Here is a 19,586-nt window from a genome sequence, read left to right as displayed (position 1 = left end):
CAACTGTTATATATCATATAAACTTGCAACTGTTCTCTGTTATATAACATTATATATTGCGGATGAGTATATCATATACTATGTATATTGACACATCTTATTGAACTCTTGCATTTCGTATACACCATCGATTACTCCCTTTTCTTGAATACACCTTTTCCCTTGGTAAACATGCTACAGGCTTCTTACTGTCTTTCCTCTCTGGTTTCTCCTTCTCATCTTAGTTTGGAACTCCATCGCTTCTATAAGTTGTAAATTTCAGAGTGCCTCAAGGGTCCTTTCCACGACTTCTTCTCTCCTTACTCTATACTCTTCTGGAGAAACTGCACCCATACTTTGGCATCAAATACCATTGACATGCAAACAGAAGTATTTATTGGTGAAATTATCTTTTAGACTTGTTTTAAAATACTTCAGTGGAAAAAAAAATGGGAAGGAATAGATGAAACAAGAATGGCAAAATGTGGATTGTTAAACTTGGGTCATAAGTGCATGGGAATTCATCACGCTGTCATATTCTCTTCTCTGCGTTTGGGTATATTTAAAATTTTCTGTAGTTAAAGAGTGACAGAAAAACAATAAAATTAAAAAATCATTTGTATCCTGAGGATTCCCATAATTGTGTCCCTAACCTGTACATCTCCTCTGAGCTCCATGTCTGATCATAAGACTGTCTCCTCAGCATCACCACTTGAATGTCTCTCAAATACCCCAAACTTAAAAAGACAAAAATGGAACCACAGTCTCCTCCCTCACCATGCCAGCCCCCGGCTTGCTCCTTGCCCAGCACCTCTCTTCTCAGAGTGGGGCCACCAAATCTGCGCCATTGCTCATTCCACAGCTGGGAACTCATTCTTAACTCTCCCTCAGCACTCCCACTTCCCAAATCTGCTTAACCACCATATCCTGTCACTGTTCCGTTTCTTAGCTTCAGACTTGAGCTCTTTCCCATCTTCACAGTCATTGCTAATTCCCGGCTAACTACATTTCCCACCTAGACTCTTAGAAACCCCAACCAAATTCAGCACATGACTGTTCCCTCTTCCCATTTATTCACCACTCAGAGACAAAATGATCTGCCTTATAAATAAAATTGATTACATCTAGATTCTGTTTACATAACACGGCTCTCTGGCTTCTCTTTGGACTTAAGAGCCAGCTCTTAAGCTCCTAGCATGCCCACCATTGGGATTTCCATGGACTCACCCTGGAACCAGCCCAGTGGCCTTTCCTCAGCTTAAACCGTGCACCTCACTCCTGCCCGCCTCGTTACCCTTGTTCCTGTGGTTCATACGCGGGCCACTTTGAACCTCACTCTAATACTTTACCTCCTCAATACCCGTATTCTGACTTCAGGTTCCACCTCAGTTATCACTTTTTTTTCTGTCTCTAAAAAATTCTTTGTTAAAGTAATGCATTTTTAATAGACTTTACTTTTTAGAACAGTTTTAAGTTCACAGAAAAATGAGTGGAAGGAACAGATTTCCCATATACTCCCTACCTGCACACACGCACAGCCTCCCCCGTTATCAATATCTTCCACCAAAGCGGCATGCCTTTTACAACTGATGAATCTACATTGACACATCACTATCACCCAGAGTTCATACACCTATTTTTTTAAGGGGCAAATATTACATAGTTAAGCAAGTAAAAGTGCTGAGGTTAGAGTATAGGTCTCCATATTAAAAGCTCATAGTTCATAATGAAAAGTCCGAGTTATTTAAGGTCAGATCACCTTCAGCTCACATCCCAGAAAAAAACCTTTTAATGAGGATCCTACCTTCTCCCTTCCCAACAAAAACTATAGGTTCTTTGCAATGAGAATCATTAAACTTCTTTATCTCCCTCCCACCATAAGTCTTACCATCAATCAGCAAAATTTCCAAACTTGGTCCTTGTTATAATTCTTGGTCAGTGAACACCATTTTTTCCCAAACTTATGCCCATCGTTAGTACATTCCCAGTAGATCATGCGTCTGTACCAGAAGGGAAACACACATTTTGCAAAGTCTGCAGAGAAAAAAAGAAGTCAGAATTAGAAACTTTTCTATTTGGCACCTCTTCACCACACAATGCAGACACACACCCCACACCGCTAGCCCTGCACACACACACACACACACACACACACACACACACACACACACACACTCACATATTTTTGCTTCCCACTTAGCACTCTCTGCTCTGCCCTATTCCACCAAAAGCCTGTGAGAACAGTGTTGGTGGGGGATTAAGACCCCCTGTTGCTTTTGAAGTTCTACGAAAAGGTTCTTTTCAAGTTAATGTTGTTGAAATACTCATATCCTCAGTGCAATGTAATTCTCATGTCAGAAATCACGTATCTCTGATTTTCACAATTTAATTGGCTATGGATTCTGTTTTCAGAACCATTTTGTGTGTCCTATCAAATCTCAGCCCCAGACCCTGGGATTACTACCTTGGCATATGCAGAGGCAGGGCACTCACCATCTCGGGCACAGTACTTCCAGTATCCTTCGTAAGTAGCGTTTACTGAGCACCACTTGTGTTTTGCCTTGAACTTGATGCAATCATAGAATGTTTTATTTTTATACTGGAATGGGAAGACACACTCACCATCTGGAGAAAACAAACATTTTTCATTTGTCTCTGGGAGTGTTTTTGGAGAAGTTGTAAAGAGACTTTCCTCACAGGGATTGTCGTACTTTGAAATCAGAGCCACTGGCTGTGGCTCCATTGAACATTATTGCCTTATACCACAGCAGAGCTGTTGGGCTTCTGATGATAAGTGTTTTTTGTTTTATACCCTTGTCCCTGCTCCACTTGTTTCCAGGGCATAAATAGGCTGGAAATTTTGCTTAGCATTTGCCTCAGTTCAGACATCTATTCTAAGCTTAGAAACATAAACGTGGGCATTTATCTTCCAAACGACTTCCTCCCATCTCTTTTTTTTCTTCTTTGTCTTTTATTTCTTTAATTCAAGAATCTTAATTGTGCAAAACTTAAGAATAATGGCAAAGACTAATATTCTTCTTTTCCTAAACATTGCAAAAGAACTGCTTCATCATTTATATTCATTTTTACTTACTAAGAACAGGAAGAAATATTTAAAGAATTTCACCAACAAATTATCAACCAGAAAGAGAGCTTATCAGACCATTAGAAATCTCTAAGGTGATCTTTGAAAGTATACAAAAGTTACTATGTATCTCTGCACTATCCCTTTTCCAGTCTTCTTATTCATATTCAGATAACAATACACTGGCTAGCTGCTCACAGTGATCTTTTTTGAAGTTTATTTATTTATTAATGTACATTTTTTTTACATTCTATGATGTTGTGGAGTGGTAGGGGCGGGGAGAGTAAAGGGGGAAGGAAATAGGGTGGGAGAAGGAGGGACAAGGATGGACAGGGTTGAGGCCTGTGGCACCCCCACCCCCCCGGCTGCATTCCTGTAGGAGAGACCAGGGGGCTTCCAGTGGTGGCTGGGTCATTGCTGGGCAGGGTGCAGATGTCAGGGGGGTGTGGCTGAAGACCTTGCCCCCCACTATCCCAGCTCGGGAGAACCCAGGGTGCTTCCTGTGGCCTCCTCATCTCTTTTCTTCATCTTCTTCCCCTCTCTCCCCATACATTTATATTTTTATACATGTCTATATATTTATATTTATACACACACATAACTATATATATATATGCACCATATATATAGAATCATACAACACACACATATATATATATAACCATGCAAAACAGATATATATATATATATATATATATACAGGCACACATACACACAGACATACACATATACACACACGTGTGTGTGTGTTTGTGTGTGTGTGTGTATAGCCATATTACATATATAACCATGCAAAACTGCAAAACACACATATATATACAGGCACACATACATGGAATTTTGCTGTCCCTAAAAATGAATCATATTTTATGCCCGTAATTTGAATGCCTAACTTAACACATCATAGAAATCCTTTTAAAGTGACTTTGCAGCTCTAATGCTGATTTATGATCTGTGATATGGATTCACTGCAATTCATTCAATGTTTCTCATATTCATATTTTTTCCCAGTGTAAATACAGCCACAGTAAACACTGCATGTATATAAATCCTCATGTACTAAAGTATTTGTTTCTATAGAATAGAATCCCCAAAGCTAAGTCATAAGGACAAAGCATATATAAAGTTTCAGCATGATGAGTATTGCTTTCTCAAAGGACAATAGCAATTTATCTTTCCCACTAATGTGCTCTTTTACCTGAATTTTCATCAGCACAGAGCATTTGCACACTTTAAAAATGTTAACGTGTATAACAGATGATTCCTTTCTTGCTTTAGAAGATCTCCTGGTCTTAGGCCATATATACTTGTACACTCGTATTTTCCTACATTTTCTTCTTAAATTAAATGACTTTATTTCTTTTTCATTTAAAATTTAATTAAGCAGAAATTTAGGTGTATTTATAATGCAAAAGGGGAATGCAACTTTATTTTCTTCCAAACACATATTCCGTAATGACAGATTGATGATAAAGTACACCACCTGTATATTTAAACACCCATACATTTAAACCAGATACTAAATTCCAATATACCTTGGGATCCATTGTATTTTCTTTTTAGTTTTTAAATTAGAACATAATTGTACATATCTGTGAGATACTGCATTGAATATCAATACCTGTGTGTAATATGTGAGCTCAAATCAGGATAATTAGTCTATTCAACATTACACAATATAATCATTTCTTCTGGCCCTTTACCAACTTCTCACTAACTCCCCTCTCCCTTTTCCCCTTTCCCACCTCTGGTAACCTCAGTTCTGTTCTCTGCTTTTGAAAGTTCCACATATTATTGTAATTGTTGTATCTTTCTTTCCCTCTTCCTTCCTTTTTTTCTCTTTCTTTTTCTTTAATTCATTTATCCATTCACTTTTTAAAGCTCCCACTTATGAGTGAAGACATGCAGTATTTCTCTTTCTGTGCCTAGCTTATTTCACTTAACATAATTTCCTCTAAGATCATCCATGTTGCTGCAAATGGCAGAATTTCATTCTTTTTTATGGCAGGTTAGTGTTCTATTGAATATATATACTGCATTTTCCTTATCTAGTTGCCTGCCAATGGACATTTAGGTTGGTTCCAACTCTTGGCTATCATAAATAGAGTTGTGATGAACTTGAAAGTGCAGGTATCCCTTTGACATGATGATTTCCATTCATTTGGGTATATACCCGTAGTGGAATTGCTGGATCATATGGCAGTTCTATGTGTAGTTATTTGAAGAACCAACATGCTGTTTTCCATAATGGCTGTACTAATTTATAGTCCCACTGACAGTAGAGGATGGTTCCCCTTTCTCTGCATCCTCACCAGCATTTGTTATTCGCTGCCTTTTTGATAATAGCCAGTCTAACTGGGGTGAGATGATATCTCAATGTGGAGATCCGTTGTATTTTCTATCAAGTTTTTTGAAATTATTAGAGAGATAGGATAGCATGGTGGTAAAGTGAGTAGGATCCAGAGCCAGCAATCATCACAAAATATTTCTTCTTCTTCCTCTTCCTCTCCTTCTCCTTCCTATTATTTGACTCCCTAGGCTATCATGCTGATTATATTATAATATTTATAGTATTTTTACACATCTGATGAGACAAAGTGTTTCTCTATCCCAACACTATTTTTGTTCATAATATTCCTAATTATTATTGGATGTTTCTTCTATATGAATTTAAAAATCTTGAATTCTCTATTAGATTGGCAGAAATTAAAGAATGGAAACATTTAGTGCTGCTAAAGTTCAGGGTGACTTCTATTTCTCTGTTTCTTTATCTGTTTTCTTTATGCAAGGTACTTATACTACATTTTATAAAAGGAGAAAACATATTTTTACCAGGAAAAAACTAATTGCCCCATTTTTATAAAATTAAGAGAAAATACAGTTTAATGCAAGATCTTTCTGATCGACTTACCTCTGACCTCTGGAAAATGAGTTATGGTGTCTGAAAAATAAAATTTAAAGTTGTTATTTATTTCACTATTCTTAGACTTTAATATTAGCTTCTATATAAAATGGCATTAAATAAAAAAGTTTGAGGAAAAGTGACATTATAATTGCATTATGTCTTTCATTCAAGAACATGGCATAATCTATTTTTCACATTGGTTTTATGTTCCTCAATACAGTTTTATCATTTACTTTACATAAACCCTACATATTTCTCGCTAATTTAATTTCAAAGTTTTTTTGTCATTGATGTAAAATAGAATGTTTTCCTTTTTCTATCAATGTCTAGTTGGTTCTTACCAGTATAGAGAAAAATTGTTGACTGTTGTATGTTTATCTTGCATCTAGCCACATAACCAGATTCTCTTATTAAAACTAATAATTTTTACATTTTAAAGATTTAAAGTATACAGTCATAAAATAATTTTGCCATTATTTTATAGATTTTATCCTTTTTATAGATTTTTTATATTTTACAGATTTTTTCCTTTTTACAATTTCACACATGTTAGAATCCTCAAAATAATGTTAACTAGTATTGGTGACAAATACAGCCCTGTGCTTTCCTGGTTTTAGCTGGAATGACATTCATATTAAGAATTTTCATTTCATCATGCTTGACATTAGTTCAAAAAATAGGTATCAATTAAAAAATATCAATCACTAAAGGAGTTTTAAAATATAGTTTTTATAATATTACACAGGCATTAACAAAGATAAGCAAATAAGTAGATACCGAAAAACCTGTACTTCATCTTTAAGTGACAAAAGGTGTTTCCTATTTCATTATGTCCTATAAGCCTTGATTTTTTAAAAAATTATGAAGTTATATGTAATAAAATGTTTAATCACTTGAAAGTATTAACAGTAAAATTGACAGTAAAATTTTGACTTCTCTCTTCTTCCTTTTCCTTACCTATTTTTAACATGGAACTTATTTCAGCTCATATATGTACATAAAATAGTAGTTTTTCATAAAAATCTAATTTCTTACCAGGAAAAGAAGCATTCAATGGTTTCACATTTCATTGCAAAATTTAAAAAGAAACTTCAATAAAATTTTTAAATCAACTCACTTATAGTTGGTGGATATTCATCTGAAAGACAAAAAAAAAATTATACTAGATTTAGCCTTTAAAATAAAAGAAATAAAAATATTTCACCAAATTCTATTCTAGCAATAGTAGTGATATTTTAAAACTTATGTATCAAAATTCAGTAATGCTTATTTTAGTAGTGTGATTGTGAGTGATTTTTTATTTTCCTTTTGCTTTAACTGTATTTTCCAAATATTATTAATGAATAGAAACCATTAAAATTATTTTTAAAACAAGAAATTCAGTAGGCAAAAGTAAATGATTTAATTTCCCCATATTTTCCAATAAAATACACCACATTATAATAAAAAAACGTTTTATCATTTCACCATTTTTGTTTTGTTTTATTTTATTTCTTTTTAGTACTATTTGGAAGGTACAATATGAAGCAAACATTTGCTTAACTCTTCTTAGCTTTTAAAATGAGATTAAATTAGTTTCACCATCTGTAAAAGATAGGTTTTTGCAGCTCACTTCATAGGTTTGTTGTGAGGATTACATGAAAACATCCATCAAGGATTGTGTACAGTACACATCATATAGCAAGAAATTAGCACACGGAAACAATTTTATTGCAATGATAATGATTTCTGTTCTCAAAATAATCTTTATTATTTTCTCCTTTACCAGATGGAAGACTCATTTAAGTTGGTGACAGATTATCACAAACTTTAGAGAATTATATCCATTAAAAACTTCTTGAGAATTCAAGTGTAGGAGTCTTTGATATCTAGCAAATATTGAAGTCACTGGAAATCTCAAAGAAAGTGCTAAGGCATTTCATAAAAAATGGAATGTCTATTTTTCACAGGTCTTCAACTGCTCTTCTTTAATATTGGAATACAGGAGGCTCTCTATGGGTGTATAATTAATTCCCTGTAGATTTTGAGTAGCTTGCTAACAACATGAAACACATTTTTCAGGGACAGGAAATAGTTTTACTGATTGACAGGAGGGAAAAGACAAAGAATTTTTAACAACATGAACTATGACTTAGGGAAAGAAATCTAACAGGCAACATGGCATATAGAGAGCAATGAGAAAGTCATTTATAATTATGAAGGATCTCAGTGGGAGGACATGTTCAGAACATAAATTGACAGTGCAGATATATGGCTAAAGAAATATGCTTTCTCTGAATTTTTAGTTCAAATTCCAGTTGTACCTGCTAGCTGTGTGACCTTGGGTATGTGACTCAGCCCCTGTGTGCCTCAGATTCTCTTCTGCAAAAAGAAGGCAATCATTCTACTTATCTCATGGGATTGTTATGAGGAACAAGTAGATTATGCATATCGAGTATTTAGAGTAGCGCCCAGACCAAAGAAAGAACTTAACAGCTTATATCTACTAGCATCGTTATCAACAAAGTTATAACTACTGAAATACTGTCATCACTGTCTTCATTGTGAGTACCATAAGAGTCAGTCCAGTCTTCAGGGAAGGATGGTGGTGTTTCTGATATGAAATACTATAGATTTTTTATTTTCGTCATCAATTCTCACTCATACCTAAATTCTACTGTTAGAGATTCATGCCTTTGGAGGTGTCACTTTCTACATGGAAATCCCTCCCTCTAGGAGAGAAAAATAAGGATGGTGCCTCTGAGGTATGTAGGGAATGCAAGTGCACTGAGCATCTTCTGTGTACTGGGCACTATATTTTATTTAATTAATGAGGACAATTTTGTGAAGCAAGCATTATTTCCACCATCTTACAGGTAAGAGGACTAAAGCTCGGAAAAGTGAACTAAGCTCTGTAATATTGCCAAGCGGATCTGGCAATTCATTTTAAGCCCCTTTTGGAGGGGATGGTTCAGTGAGATGTAGTGGCCCAAATCCCATGACGGGCTCAACCACTTACCATGTAGCTTCACTTTGCTGAGCTGTAAGATGGGGAGAGAACACTGGGACATCAAGGCCTTCCCAGCTAGAATATTCTAATACAACTGTTCCTGAAATGGGAGAAACTGCGGGTAGCTTTGCTTTTTTCTTCAAAGCAGCACTTCTCAGCCATTGTTTCTTCATGAACCACCAAACCCACAATACTTACCTCCTCAACCCTTAGAATTTGAAGTTTTGTTTTGTCATTTTTGCATGGTTTCTTTCTTTTTTTTTTTTCCTTTTTGTCTTTTTTCGGGTCCGGCAACGGATCGCAACCCTCGGTGCCGCGCCCACACCTCGCTCAGCCAGTGAGCAGGAACCTGTCTGTATGTGGGATCCGAACCCTCGGTGGGAGCGCCGCCACACTTCCCAAGCGGCGCACTGTAGCAGTGCGCCACCGGGCCGGCCCCATTTTTGCATGGTTTCTGATGAAGTGGTTTTATGTAAAAGCTATTTAATTTGAAATCAGCATGTACTTAAATATTAAATATTTGTTACAAAGTTCATTTGAGTCTTTAAGAACAGTCATAATTTTAGCATGAAATATAACAGAATGAATTGTAGAATAAATATAGAGTAAAAAATCTGATTTTTCCCAAATAGCAGGTGATGCATAATGCTTAAGACCTATTAAAATTATGTAAGATAGAAAAGCATAATTTACCAACAAATAAATTTATAGATGTCACATTTGGTTAGGAGAACACATACATATTGTAATGTAAGCTGCAGGTGCATCTCATATTAAAGAGTTAAAATTCAACATAATCTGTGTTTGCAACCAGTTCATAAATTTTGTGTATTACACCAAAAACAACAATGACTTTAATTTTGTATTTGTTGTATATATTTTGTTTATTAAATGACTATTTTGCTATTTGCTTATGTTCATTTATTGTACAAGTTTCTCTTTCAGCTGAAGGCTGCTGGCTGCCACGGTGGCTTGAAATGAAAACTTTTTCCTTAGTCACATATTATTTAACGGATATCCATGATGAGCCAGTGCAGCGCTTCACAAACTTTGCTGCGTCTTAGAATTACCAGCTGAGATTTTAGAAATCTTGATGACTTTTGCTTCTGGCTATATACGCAAAATAATTGAAAGAAGGGGGCCGGCCTGGTGGCGCACTGCTACAGTGCACCGCTTGGGAGTGTGGCGGCGCTCCCGCCGAGGGTTCGGATCCCACATACAGACCGGTTCCTGCTCACTGGCTGAGCGAGGTGCGGGCGCGGCACCGCGGGTTGCGATCCTGTTGCTGGTCCCGGTCCGGTACGGGCACGACACTGAGGGTTGTGATCCGTTGCTGGACACGAAAAAAGACAAAAAGGAAAAAAAAAAAAATCCTCTCCACATCGATAGACCCCAAAAGGCAAAGGACAGCTCCCTGTGCCTGAAAGTTCCCCTGAGCCCAGGCACAGGTGTCATGGCTTCAGCCACTTCCCGTCAAACTCAGGAGTGCTGGGTTGGGGTACTTGGGGTTCTCGATGACTCCAGAGCCGAACTTGAGCTCCAGGTAGCGCCGATAGTTGTTGGGTGCCTGTGCCACGAAGCTGGCAAAGGGCAGGGGCACGAGAGGCTGCAGGAAGTGTTCTGGGAACTCGACATCCTGCCGGTGGTCCAGCCAGATATTTGTAAACCGAAGTTCACAGCAGCGTTATTCACAGCAGTCAGAAGGTGGAAACAACCCGAATGTCCACGTACAGATGAATGGATAAACATGAGGTGGTCTATCCATAAAATGGAATTTTATTCAGCCGTAAAAAGTAATGACATTCTGATACATGCTACCACATGGATGAAACTTAAAGACATTATGTTAAGTAAAATAAACCAGACACAAAAGGACAAGGATACATTTTCACTTATATGAGGTATCTAGACTTGTCAAATTCATGAAGACAAAAAGCAGAATCATGGTTGCTAGGGCCTAAGGGGAGGGAGAAATGGGAGTTATCGCTCAGTGGGAACAGAGTTTCAGTTTGGGATAATGGAACACGCTCTGCAGATGGATCGCGGTGATGCTTGCACAGTAATGTGCGTGTACCTGATGCCACAGGACCATGCACTTAGAAATGGTTACACTGGTAAGTTTTATGTGCATTTTACTATAATAAAAAAAAAGAAAAATTCCTGATACCCAAGTTGTACCTCAAGTCAATTAAATTAAAATGTCTGTGGGTGAACAATTTTTAAAAGATCCCCAGGAATTCCAATATGCTGCAGAGTTTGGAAACCACTGGGCTAATGACTAAAAACAGAAAGTGTAAGCAGGACTAATGTTGAAATATGACAAAGTAAAGAGAAGTATAGAAAGGTAATAATTTTACAAATTTACCTCAAAATTACCTTCCCTCATTCCGTAAGTTGCACTTATTTAATAAAAATCTGTATATACATGTCATCAATCTCCAGTACTTTAAAAGCCAAGGTTAGAAAGAGAAAATACAGTTGTGCCTATACTCATTTTCACCTTTTTATTTGCTGGGGAAAAAGTCGATCCATACCTGTGTAGTGTTCCTTGTGGAGGAGGGATGTTAAAATTGGCAAAAGAACACTTTGGGGAGGGAGTTGGAGAAGTAACACAGTGATGCTGCAATACTGGAAGAAGGGATAATGGGACAGAGCCCACTGCAGGGCATGAACAAAGACGCCTGTGGCCAGGGGTCTCCAAGACCACCCTCAGTTTCAATGATTCATGAGAAGGACTCACAGAACCCAGACAAGCCCTTATACTCATGGTTATGGTTTACTACAGGGAAGGATAGAGATTAAAATCAGCCAAGGAAAGAGGTGTAGGGGACAGGATTCAGGAGAGACCAGGCAGAGCTTCCAGTCGTCCCCCCGGTGGAGTCACGCTGACGGCACTTCCTTCTCCCAGCAACACTGTGCAAGAGTGTGTATGAAGTCCTGCCCACCAGGTAGGTTCACTCGAGCCTTGGGGTCTGGGATTTGTGTTGGGAGTTGGTTGCCTGAGCTTGGAGCACTCACATGGCTGAGTTCAGTTGCTCAGTCTCAGCCACCTCCAGAAGTCAAACTGATACAGTGTGGCCCAAGGTCCCCACCACAAGTCACATTGTTAGCATAGACTATCTGGTGTGTACTTCTAGGAGACTCCAAAAAGTTTAATATTATAGTTGGCCTAATTTTGACTAAGGAATATGTTAGAGTCAAAAGAATAAGGGCTTGAGGATCAGCCAGAACAAGCCTGAAATCCTGACTCTGCCACTTATTAGCAGGGAAATTTTAATATTGGAATCTCCACTTTCTAATTTATCAAATGGATATAAAAGTGTTGTCAGTCAGGATATGCCAGCTCATGCTGGCATGCAACCAACAACCCCAAAATATCAGTGGAATAACAGAATAACAGAAGTGTATTGTCTCCTGCTGCGTGCCCAAGGTGAAGGGAAGGGCGCTATTTATTGTGTTCCCTCAGGAACCCAGGTTGATAAGAGGGTCCATCTTAACCCATGCTTGCAAGATGGCAGGGATTGTTTCCAGAAGAAAACTGTTAGCTCACGTTTCATCGGCTAACATGAGTCATCTGACCACCCCCAGCAAGGTGCAATCCTGAAGGACCTGCACACAAACAGCACTAAAGATGGCCACATGTCAACCTCGCAGATTTATCAGAAGTATGAACTACATGCTTCTAACAGTACTTTGCAACCAGCACAAAGCCAGTGCTTCTCAAAAACTTGTTCCCTTTCTGGGATATTTTCAAATTTACCTAGAGATTCTGGAGTGATGCTCTCAAAAATTCGGATTTAATCGTTTTGGGGCAGGGCCTGAGAATCTGCATTTTAATTTGCATCTTACATCATCTGAGGTAGGTGGGCCCAAGATCATATTTAGCAAAACACTGATAAGATTTATAGGACTTTTATTTCATTTTAACTGTAATGAAATTCATTGAAGCATTTTGTTGTTGTTGTGTCTTCCCCCCCATTTATTTGTTTGTATATTTATTTACATTGAAGCATTTTAAGAAGAGTAGGGCCGTGATCTAATTTATGTTCTTTTAAACATTACTCTGGCTGCTGTGGAGATAGGATGGGGGTACGTGTGGCTATAATGAGGGGTTTTATTGTATCCAGGAGATGGATTGGAAGCAGGGGAGAAAGCACAGGGTTCAGTCAAGGGAATTCACAGATATCTGGTGAGTCCTTTTATTAAAAGGAGAAAAGGAAAAACCAATTATGGAAGCCGTTACTGTTAATTAGGGGGATGGTTTAAGCGAGTGGTGACAATGAGGTTGTATATACCTAAAAATGTTCTGTCTTCAACAAAATCACTTCCCATGACAAAATTCACAGATACTTTATCTTCTAAAAAGCTGCTATTGTCTAATCCTTTGGTGTAAATTTTAATTGATTGTGAATCCTCTGGGCTCCGTAGTGCTCAAAACTGGATTCAGATGAGAACCATCTCAGAGCTTCTGGAACATTACCAAGCCCTGGTCCACCCTCAGATATTTTGGTCTAATTGGTTTTAAATGGGTGCTAAGCATCAGAATTTCTTTTCATTTTATTTTGAGGTGGTCACACAGTAAAACCGACTTTTTTGGCATATGGTTTCATGAGTTCTAATGTTGGCATGGGTTTGTGTAAGCACCACCGTCAGGATACAGAAGTTTGTCAACACCACAGAATGTCCCTTCCATCATGCCTTTATAGTCATCCCGTCCCCCAGTCCCTTTCTCTAGGCAACCACTGATTCTTTTCCTCCGCCACCGTACTTTTGTCTCTTTGAAAATTACACGTAAATGGAACTGTACTGCGTATAGCTTTTCCATCTTTCAGTCAGCGTAATGCCTTTGGGACACAATCAAGTTGTGTTGATAGGAAGTTTGTCCCCTTTTATTGTTGTTTAGTACTGCATTGTATGGATATACCACAGTTTGCTTATTCATTCACCCCTGGAAGGATATTTGGACTGTTTCTGGTGACTATGAAAAGAGCTGCTATAAACATGATATACAAGCTTTTATACGAACACAGGTTTTCATTTCTGTAGGGTAGAGATTGGAAAACTTTTTCTATAAAAGGCCACATAGTGAATATTTTTGGCTTTCCGGGTCATTTGGTTTCTGTCACAGCTACAAAACTCTGCATGGTGGGTGAAGGCAGCCAAAGACAACACATGAATGAATGAGTGTGGCTGTGTTCCAATAAAATTTTATTTATAATAACAGGTGGCAAACCAGGTTTGGTTCATAGGACGTAGTTTGCCAGCCCCTGCTCTAGGGTAAATAGCAGTAGGATTGCCGTGCCATATGTTAAGTGTATGTTTAATTTTATAAGGCACTGCCAGACTGTTTTCCAGAGTAGCTTCATCATTTTGTGTTCTTACCAGCATTGCACAAGGGCGTTAACTGCTCCACCTTCTCATCAGCACTTGGTATTGTCAGTGGTTTTTATTTTAGCCATTCTAATGATTCTAGTGGAATGACTAATGACGAACCCTGTTTGAAAAACATGTGATTATTTGCCATTAACATTTTTTTTCAGAGCTTCTCAGTTAATTAGGAGGTGAAGCCATGATTTTGAAGCACTGGTCTAAATGTTCAAACACTTGCTTGACATCATTAAGACACCCCTGGTTTGCACATCTAGAACACGTCACCTCTCTCCTCTTTTCTCCAGTCAGAATTGGAGGTGCCACGCTGAGGAAATATTCCTGTTTTAGAATACGTTAGGTCCCTGGAACTGAAAACCTGACTTTTAGAAAGCCCCCACCCTTTGGTTTCATGTCTCTAAGTTTCATTCCTCTGTTTCTATCTCCCTAAGTCTCTGTCCCCACAAGCAGGCTGAGCACGCTGTACCTAGTGTAACATTGTACCTGCTTCCCCTGCTAGCACAACGCTTCTGTCTCGGCCTGTCTCTGTCCCCATGAACAGACTGTATCCAGAGTGGAACGCTGTGACTGTCTTCCTAGGCTAGGCCAGACGCCAGTCTTAACCCTGAAAAGAAGACACCCAGTTTTTGGCTCAGCCCAGCAAGTCCACTTGCTTCTTGCTAATAAAATCCTTCTTCCTCTACCTGGCTAGCGCCTCCTTCCTCAGTGACCTTACAGAATACACATGCTTCTAACATATAAAACCATTAATTGTTCATGTTGCTTTCTGGTCCTGACATTTTGCCTCAAAGTTAAGATCAAAAAAAGGGATTTGGAAACAGTAATGACAAAAACAGTTTCCAGCTGTGACAGTCTGTATTCTACTGCTTTGCTGATTCTTCTGAAAGAGAAATAGCGAACTCCTGGATTTAGAGCCAGACATCTTATTAGTGGTAAATGTGCTTGAAAATATTCCCTGCTTTTCCTTCCACTTCCCACCACGGACTAAGGTGGGCGTTCCATCTCAGTGTCCCTTTTCTGTACCTGGCACATAGTAAGTGCTTCGAAAACATTTGTCATTATCTTACAAAAAGTGAAGGGTTTGGTTAGTGTATTAGTTTCCTAAGGCTGCTGTAGGAAGTACTGCAAACTGGGTGGCCTAGAACAACAGACATTTATTGTCTCACAGTCCTGGAGGCCAGAAGTCTGACATGAAGGTATTGGCAGGGTTGGTTCCTTCTTGGGAGCTCAGAGAACCTGTTGCATGCCTCCCTCCTAGCTTCCGGTGGTTGCTGGCAATCTTTGGCACTCCCTTGCTTGTGGCTGCATCACTCCAATCTCTGCCCCTCTCTTCAAAGGCTGTCTTCCCTGTGGTCTCTGTCTCCTCTGTTTTCTCTTCTTATAAGGATACCAGTCCTTAGATTAGGACCAGCCCTTAACCATTATGACTACATCTTAACTAATTACATCTGCAAAGACCCTGTTTCTAAATTTGGTCATATTCACAGGTCCTGGATGAAAATGAATTTTGGGCACTGAGTATAAAGGTGAAGAATTTGAGTAGCAAGTGGACAATACAGTTGTCTAGTATCTTAACCTCTAACCCACTGCTCCAACCACGACCCTCACTCCTGTCCCCAGGCCCATTATAGTCACCAACCCAGTTACTGCTTTTCTGTTCATAGATACTTTCTTCTAGCTCCCTTTCATGCTAGCTACAAGCATGATCTTTAGAAAATGCAAATAATAATGTCATGCCCTGGGATAATATTTTTTTTCAAGGGTTAGCTCTCAGGCTGAGACTCAAATTCATCAGGCTGGCCCTCAATGCCCTACCTGACTCTAATGTCACCTGAGTCATGACTGGTAACTGCTGCAGCCGGGGATGGACACGTGGGGAAGGCATGTGAATGTTTCCATAGTACAACAGTTTTTAACATTTTTAAAAGAAAACCTGACCTAATCATAATAGTAAAGAATTATGGAACACTCAGTGTGGGAGTGGAAAGTGGTATGGCTACTATGGAAAACAGTATGATGGTTCCTCAAAAAGTTAAAAATAGAACCACCGAATGGTACAACAAGTCCACTTCTAGGTATATATACACGAAAGAATCAAAGTCAAGATCCTGTAGAGGTATCTGCATTTCCGTGTTCACTGCAGCATTAATCCCAATAGTCTAGGCGTGGAATCAACCTAAGTGTTCATCAGTGGATGAAAAGATAAACAAAATGGGGTCTATACACAAAATAGAATGTTTTTTAGCCCTCTTGCCATTTGCAATACCATGGATGAACCTGGAGGATACGACATTAAGTGAAAAAAACCGACCTCGGAAAGACAAACATTGCATGACTCCACTTACATGAGGAATCTAACGTGGTCAGACCCACTCTGTGAATGTTAACTACTAAATCCAAATCCGTATCGTGCCTCTTTATAACTGTAATAAGTAGTTGTAATACAGTAATAGTAATAATAGTGACAAAAAGATACACACCGGTTCTGACTGCCACACACGCTAACTCACTTAATCCTCCAGCAGCATTGCGAGGCAGTAAGAGTCATGAGCTTCCTTTTTCAGAGGTGGGAAGTCAGAGATATCCGAGCCTCAAAACCTGGCCCGAGAAGAGAAGCTCAGTTGCAACAGGGAGAAGCTAGAGGAGGAGCTGTACTCCTGACCTCGCCTGGAGGGGATCGGGGTGTTTCAGAAGAGACAAGGGGACCCTCAGCCCTCTTATAATTCCTCCTTGTCTGCATAAAGTAATAAAGGCTCTTGCAATGCAAGATGCACATTTTAGCGCAAAGCCTTTGCTGAAATTAAATGACCTGCTGGACGGCAGTTCTACCCACAGAAGCCTAAAATGTTAACTGGCAACCTCAGAATTTCAGGTTCACGGAGCATGTCAGGGTCTTCCCACCTGGATAGTTCTCCCTGCAAGGGACGCCACTCCCGTGTAATACCTCAGGCAGCCTCACATCCTAGGACAGTGGAGAAAGTACACTCTGTGCACAGCAAATTTCTAGCCCTAGAACAAGATTGTTCAACCGAGCCCTCTGTGAAGTCTTGCCAATCCAGTCACTTCTTTTTTAGGCCAGGCATATAGATGATTTAGCATGTACCACACATGGTTGTTTTCTCTTCTGTCTTCCCACCAGACTGCACAGTCGTGGAATGGAGATACTCATGCCACTTAATCTCTGTATCCTGCACACCTAGCAGATGCTAAACCTACCGTGCCATCGCTTTTAAAACGCTAAAATGCAATACTTTTAGTCTAATGTCTTTGAAATCAGAATACCCCTTACTCCTAACAGCATCTTATTATCTGAAAGTGGGTTGCTGTGGGGACACCATCCTTACTGCCTGATGAATATGACCAGCATCAAAAACTTGCAGTATGCATCTCAGTGTCTCAAAAGAAATTCCCAGAGACAATGGGCCCTCTCAAGCTTCAGGAAGCAGATGCTTGTGAGAGGGAGAGAGATAAGTGCACCAGCAACAGTTCTGAGGGTCAAAAGAAGACTAACATGGCATCATTTAAACACAGGCTAATGTGCCCATGACCTACGGGTTTTTATTCTTTTATGCATTATTTTGAGAAATGCTTTTTTTTTTATTTTTATTTTTTAATGACCGGTAAGGGGATCGCTACCCTTGGCGTGGTGTCGCCTGCATGGCGCTCAGCCAGTGAGCGCACCAGCCATCCCTATATAGGATCCGAACCCGCAGTGGGAGCGACGCTGCACTCCCAGCGCTGCACTCTCCCGAGTGCGCCACGGGGTCGGCCCGAGAAATGCTTTATCACTAAGGCTCTGGGTAGCACAGAAGTAATATTATGTGAAAAAATATGATGCCCTTAATTTAGGAGGCTAGATACTGAAATGGAGAAACTTTGTAGAACCATCTCAACCAGCTTCTTTCACTTATATGTAATCTTTTTTTTATGTACATACAAAAGTGATCACTGATTTTAAAAAATGTACGGCAAAGTCAAAAAGTGTTATTTTTCAGTAAGCGTAAAATGAAAATTATAGCTGATAAAAAAGCAGTGGCCATAGTTACATTCAGAGCATCTTTTTCTTTTCCTTTTCCTTTTCTTTCTTTTTTTAAAAAAACCATTTATCAGCACTCTTTTTTTAACGCAAAGATGTCCTGAATAATACTTAAAAGTAATACATGCAAGATCATTGTTCTTGGCCATTCCATAAAAAATTGTTTTCACAACTATGCATAATCCTCATCAAACATGTAAGAAATGCATCCATAAGGAAATCCCTTTTTATATTGTCTCTTCAGGATCATGCCTGTTAAAGGCAATGTGACTTTGGTAAAGGAATAAAATAGACTTTATAAAGATTAATTTTATTTTTAAAACCTCTACATAAGGCATTTAAAATATATTAGTGTGAAGGGAGACACCTGGTTATCAAGTAACTTGACTTCTTCCAATTTACATTCTCATTCTTTCATTTTTGTTAGCTGAGCCTTCTTCATTCATTCATTCATTCATTCATTCATTCATTCATTCATTTAAAAAAGCCTATTGGTGGATGATGTTTTATACATAAAAATACCTGAAGTACAGAGAGAGCATTTTTCCTTTCTCAGGGCTCCTGATGTGAGGGTGACTCACCCTCCACTGCATCTCGAGTCTGAGCGCACGGAGCAGCACACAGGGAAGACGCTGTCACGTTGCTCCTCACCTTCGTAGTTCATGCCGACCCCACTGTGAAGCAGGCAGATCCAAGCCAACAAAAGCCCCACGAGCTGGGCCATGCTCCTCCTCTCAAAGGCCGGCGGTCGGGAGCTGCCCTTGAGGACCTTGCAGCCCTGGGAACCAGGCATGGCTGTCGTCTCCTCTCTTTCCCCTGCTCCGTCCTGCCACTTCCCTCCTTCCTGCTTCTCTCTTATCAATCCCCAGTCTCCTCCTTCTCTCCTCCCCTTCCTACTCCTAATGCCCTTTCTCCTCTTCTCCCGCCTGCCTTCTCTGTCTCCTCCATTCCTTCTCCCTCCTCCTCCTCTCCTTCTCCTTTATCCCCCTCCCTCCACCTGCATTTCCTTCTTCTCCTCCTCCACCTTCTGCCCCTTGCTCCTTTTCCCTGCCCCTCCTTTCTACTCTTCCTCCGCCTCCTCTCCTTCTTCTTTACCTCCCCCTCCTCCCCAATCTTTTTCTTCCTTTTTCTCCTCCTCCTCCTCCATCTTTTCTCCCGCTCCCTCTCTGCTCCAAAGCTGAGCCATCCGCCTTGCATAAGAAGA

General features: G+C 39.4%; 1 protein-coding gene across 1 annotated transcript in view; it reads right to left on the bottom strand.

The window, feature by feature from the left end:
* Positions 1 to 19,175, bottom strand: part of BSPH1 (binder of sperm protein homolog 1) — a 21,634-nt gene extending 2,459 nt beyond the window's left edge. Inside the window, exons 1-5 of the mRNA XM_008581151.1 lie at positions 18,964 to 19,175; positions 10,438 to 10,538; positions 7,087 to 7,107; positions 2,473 to 2,604; positions 1,868 to 2,013 (exon numbers count right to left, since the gene is read on the bottom strand). Coding sequence (XP_008579373.1) covers positions 1,874 to 2,013; positions 2,473 to 2,604; positions 7,087 to 7,107; positions 10,438 to 10,538; positions 18,964 to 19,175 — 606 coding nt within the window. The 3' untranslated portion in view covers positions 1,868 to 1,873. The remainder of the gene's footprint in view (positions 1 to 1,867; positions 2,014 to 2,472; positions 2,605 to 7,086; positions 7,108 to 10,437; positions 10,539 to 18,963) is intronic.
* Positions 19,176 to 19,586: the final 411 nt, after the last annotated feature.

This window comes from Galeopterus variegatus, unplaced genomic scaffold (genome assembly GCF_000696425.1).
Source record: "Galeopterus variegatus unplaced genomic scaffold, G_variegatus-3.0.2 Scaffold2282, whole genome shotgun sequence".
In the NCBI taxonomy this organism is placed as follows: Eukaryota; Metazoa; Chordata; class Mammalia; order Dermoptera; family Cynocephalidae; genus Galeopterus; species Galeopterus variegatus.
This window is presented reverse-complemented; position numbering and strand designations above follow the sequence as displayed.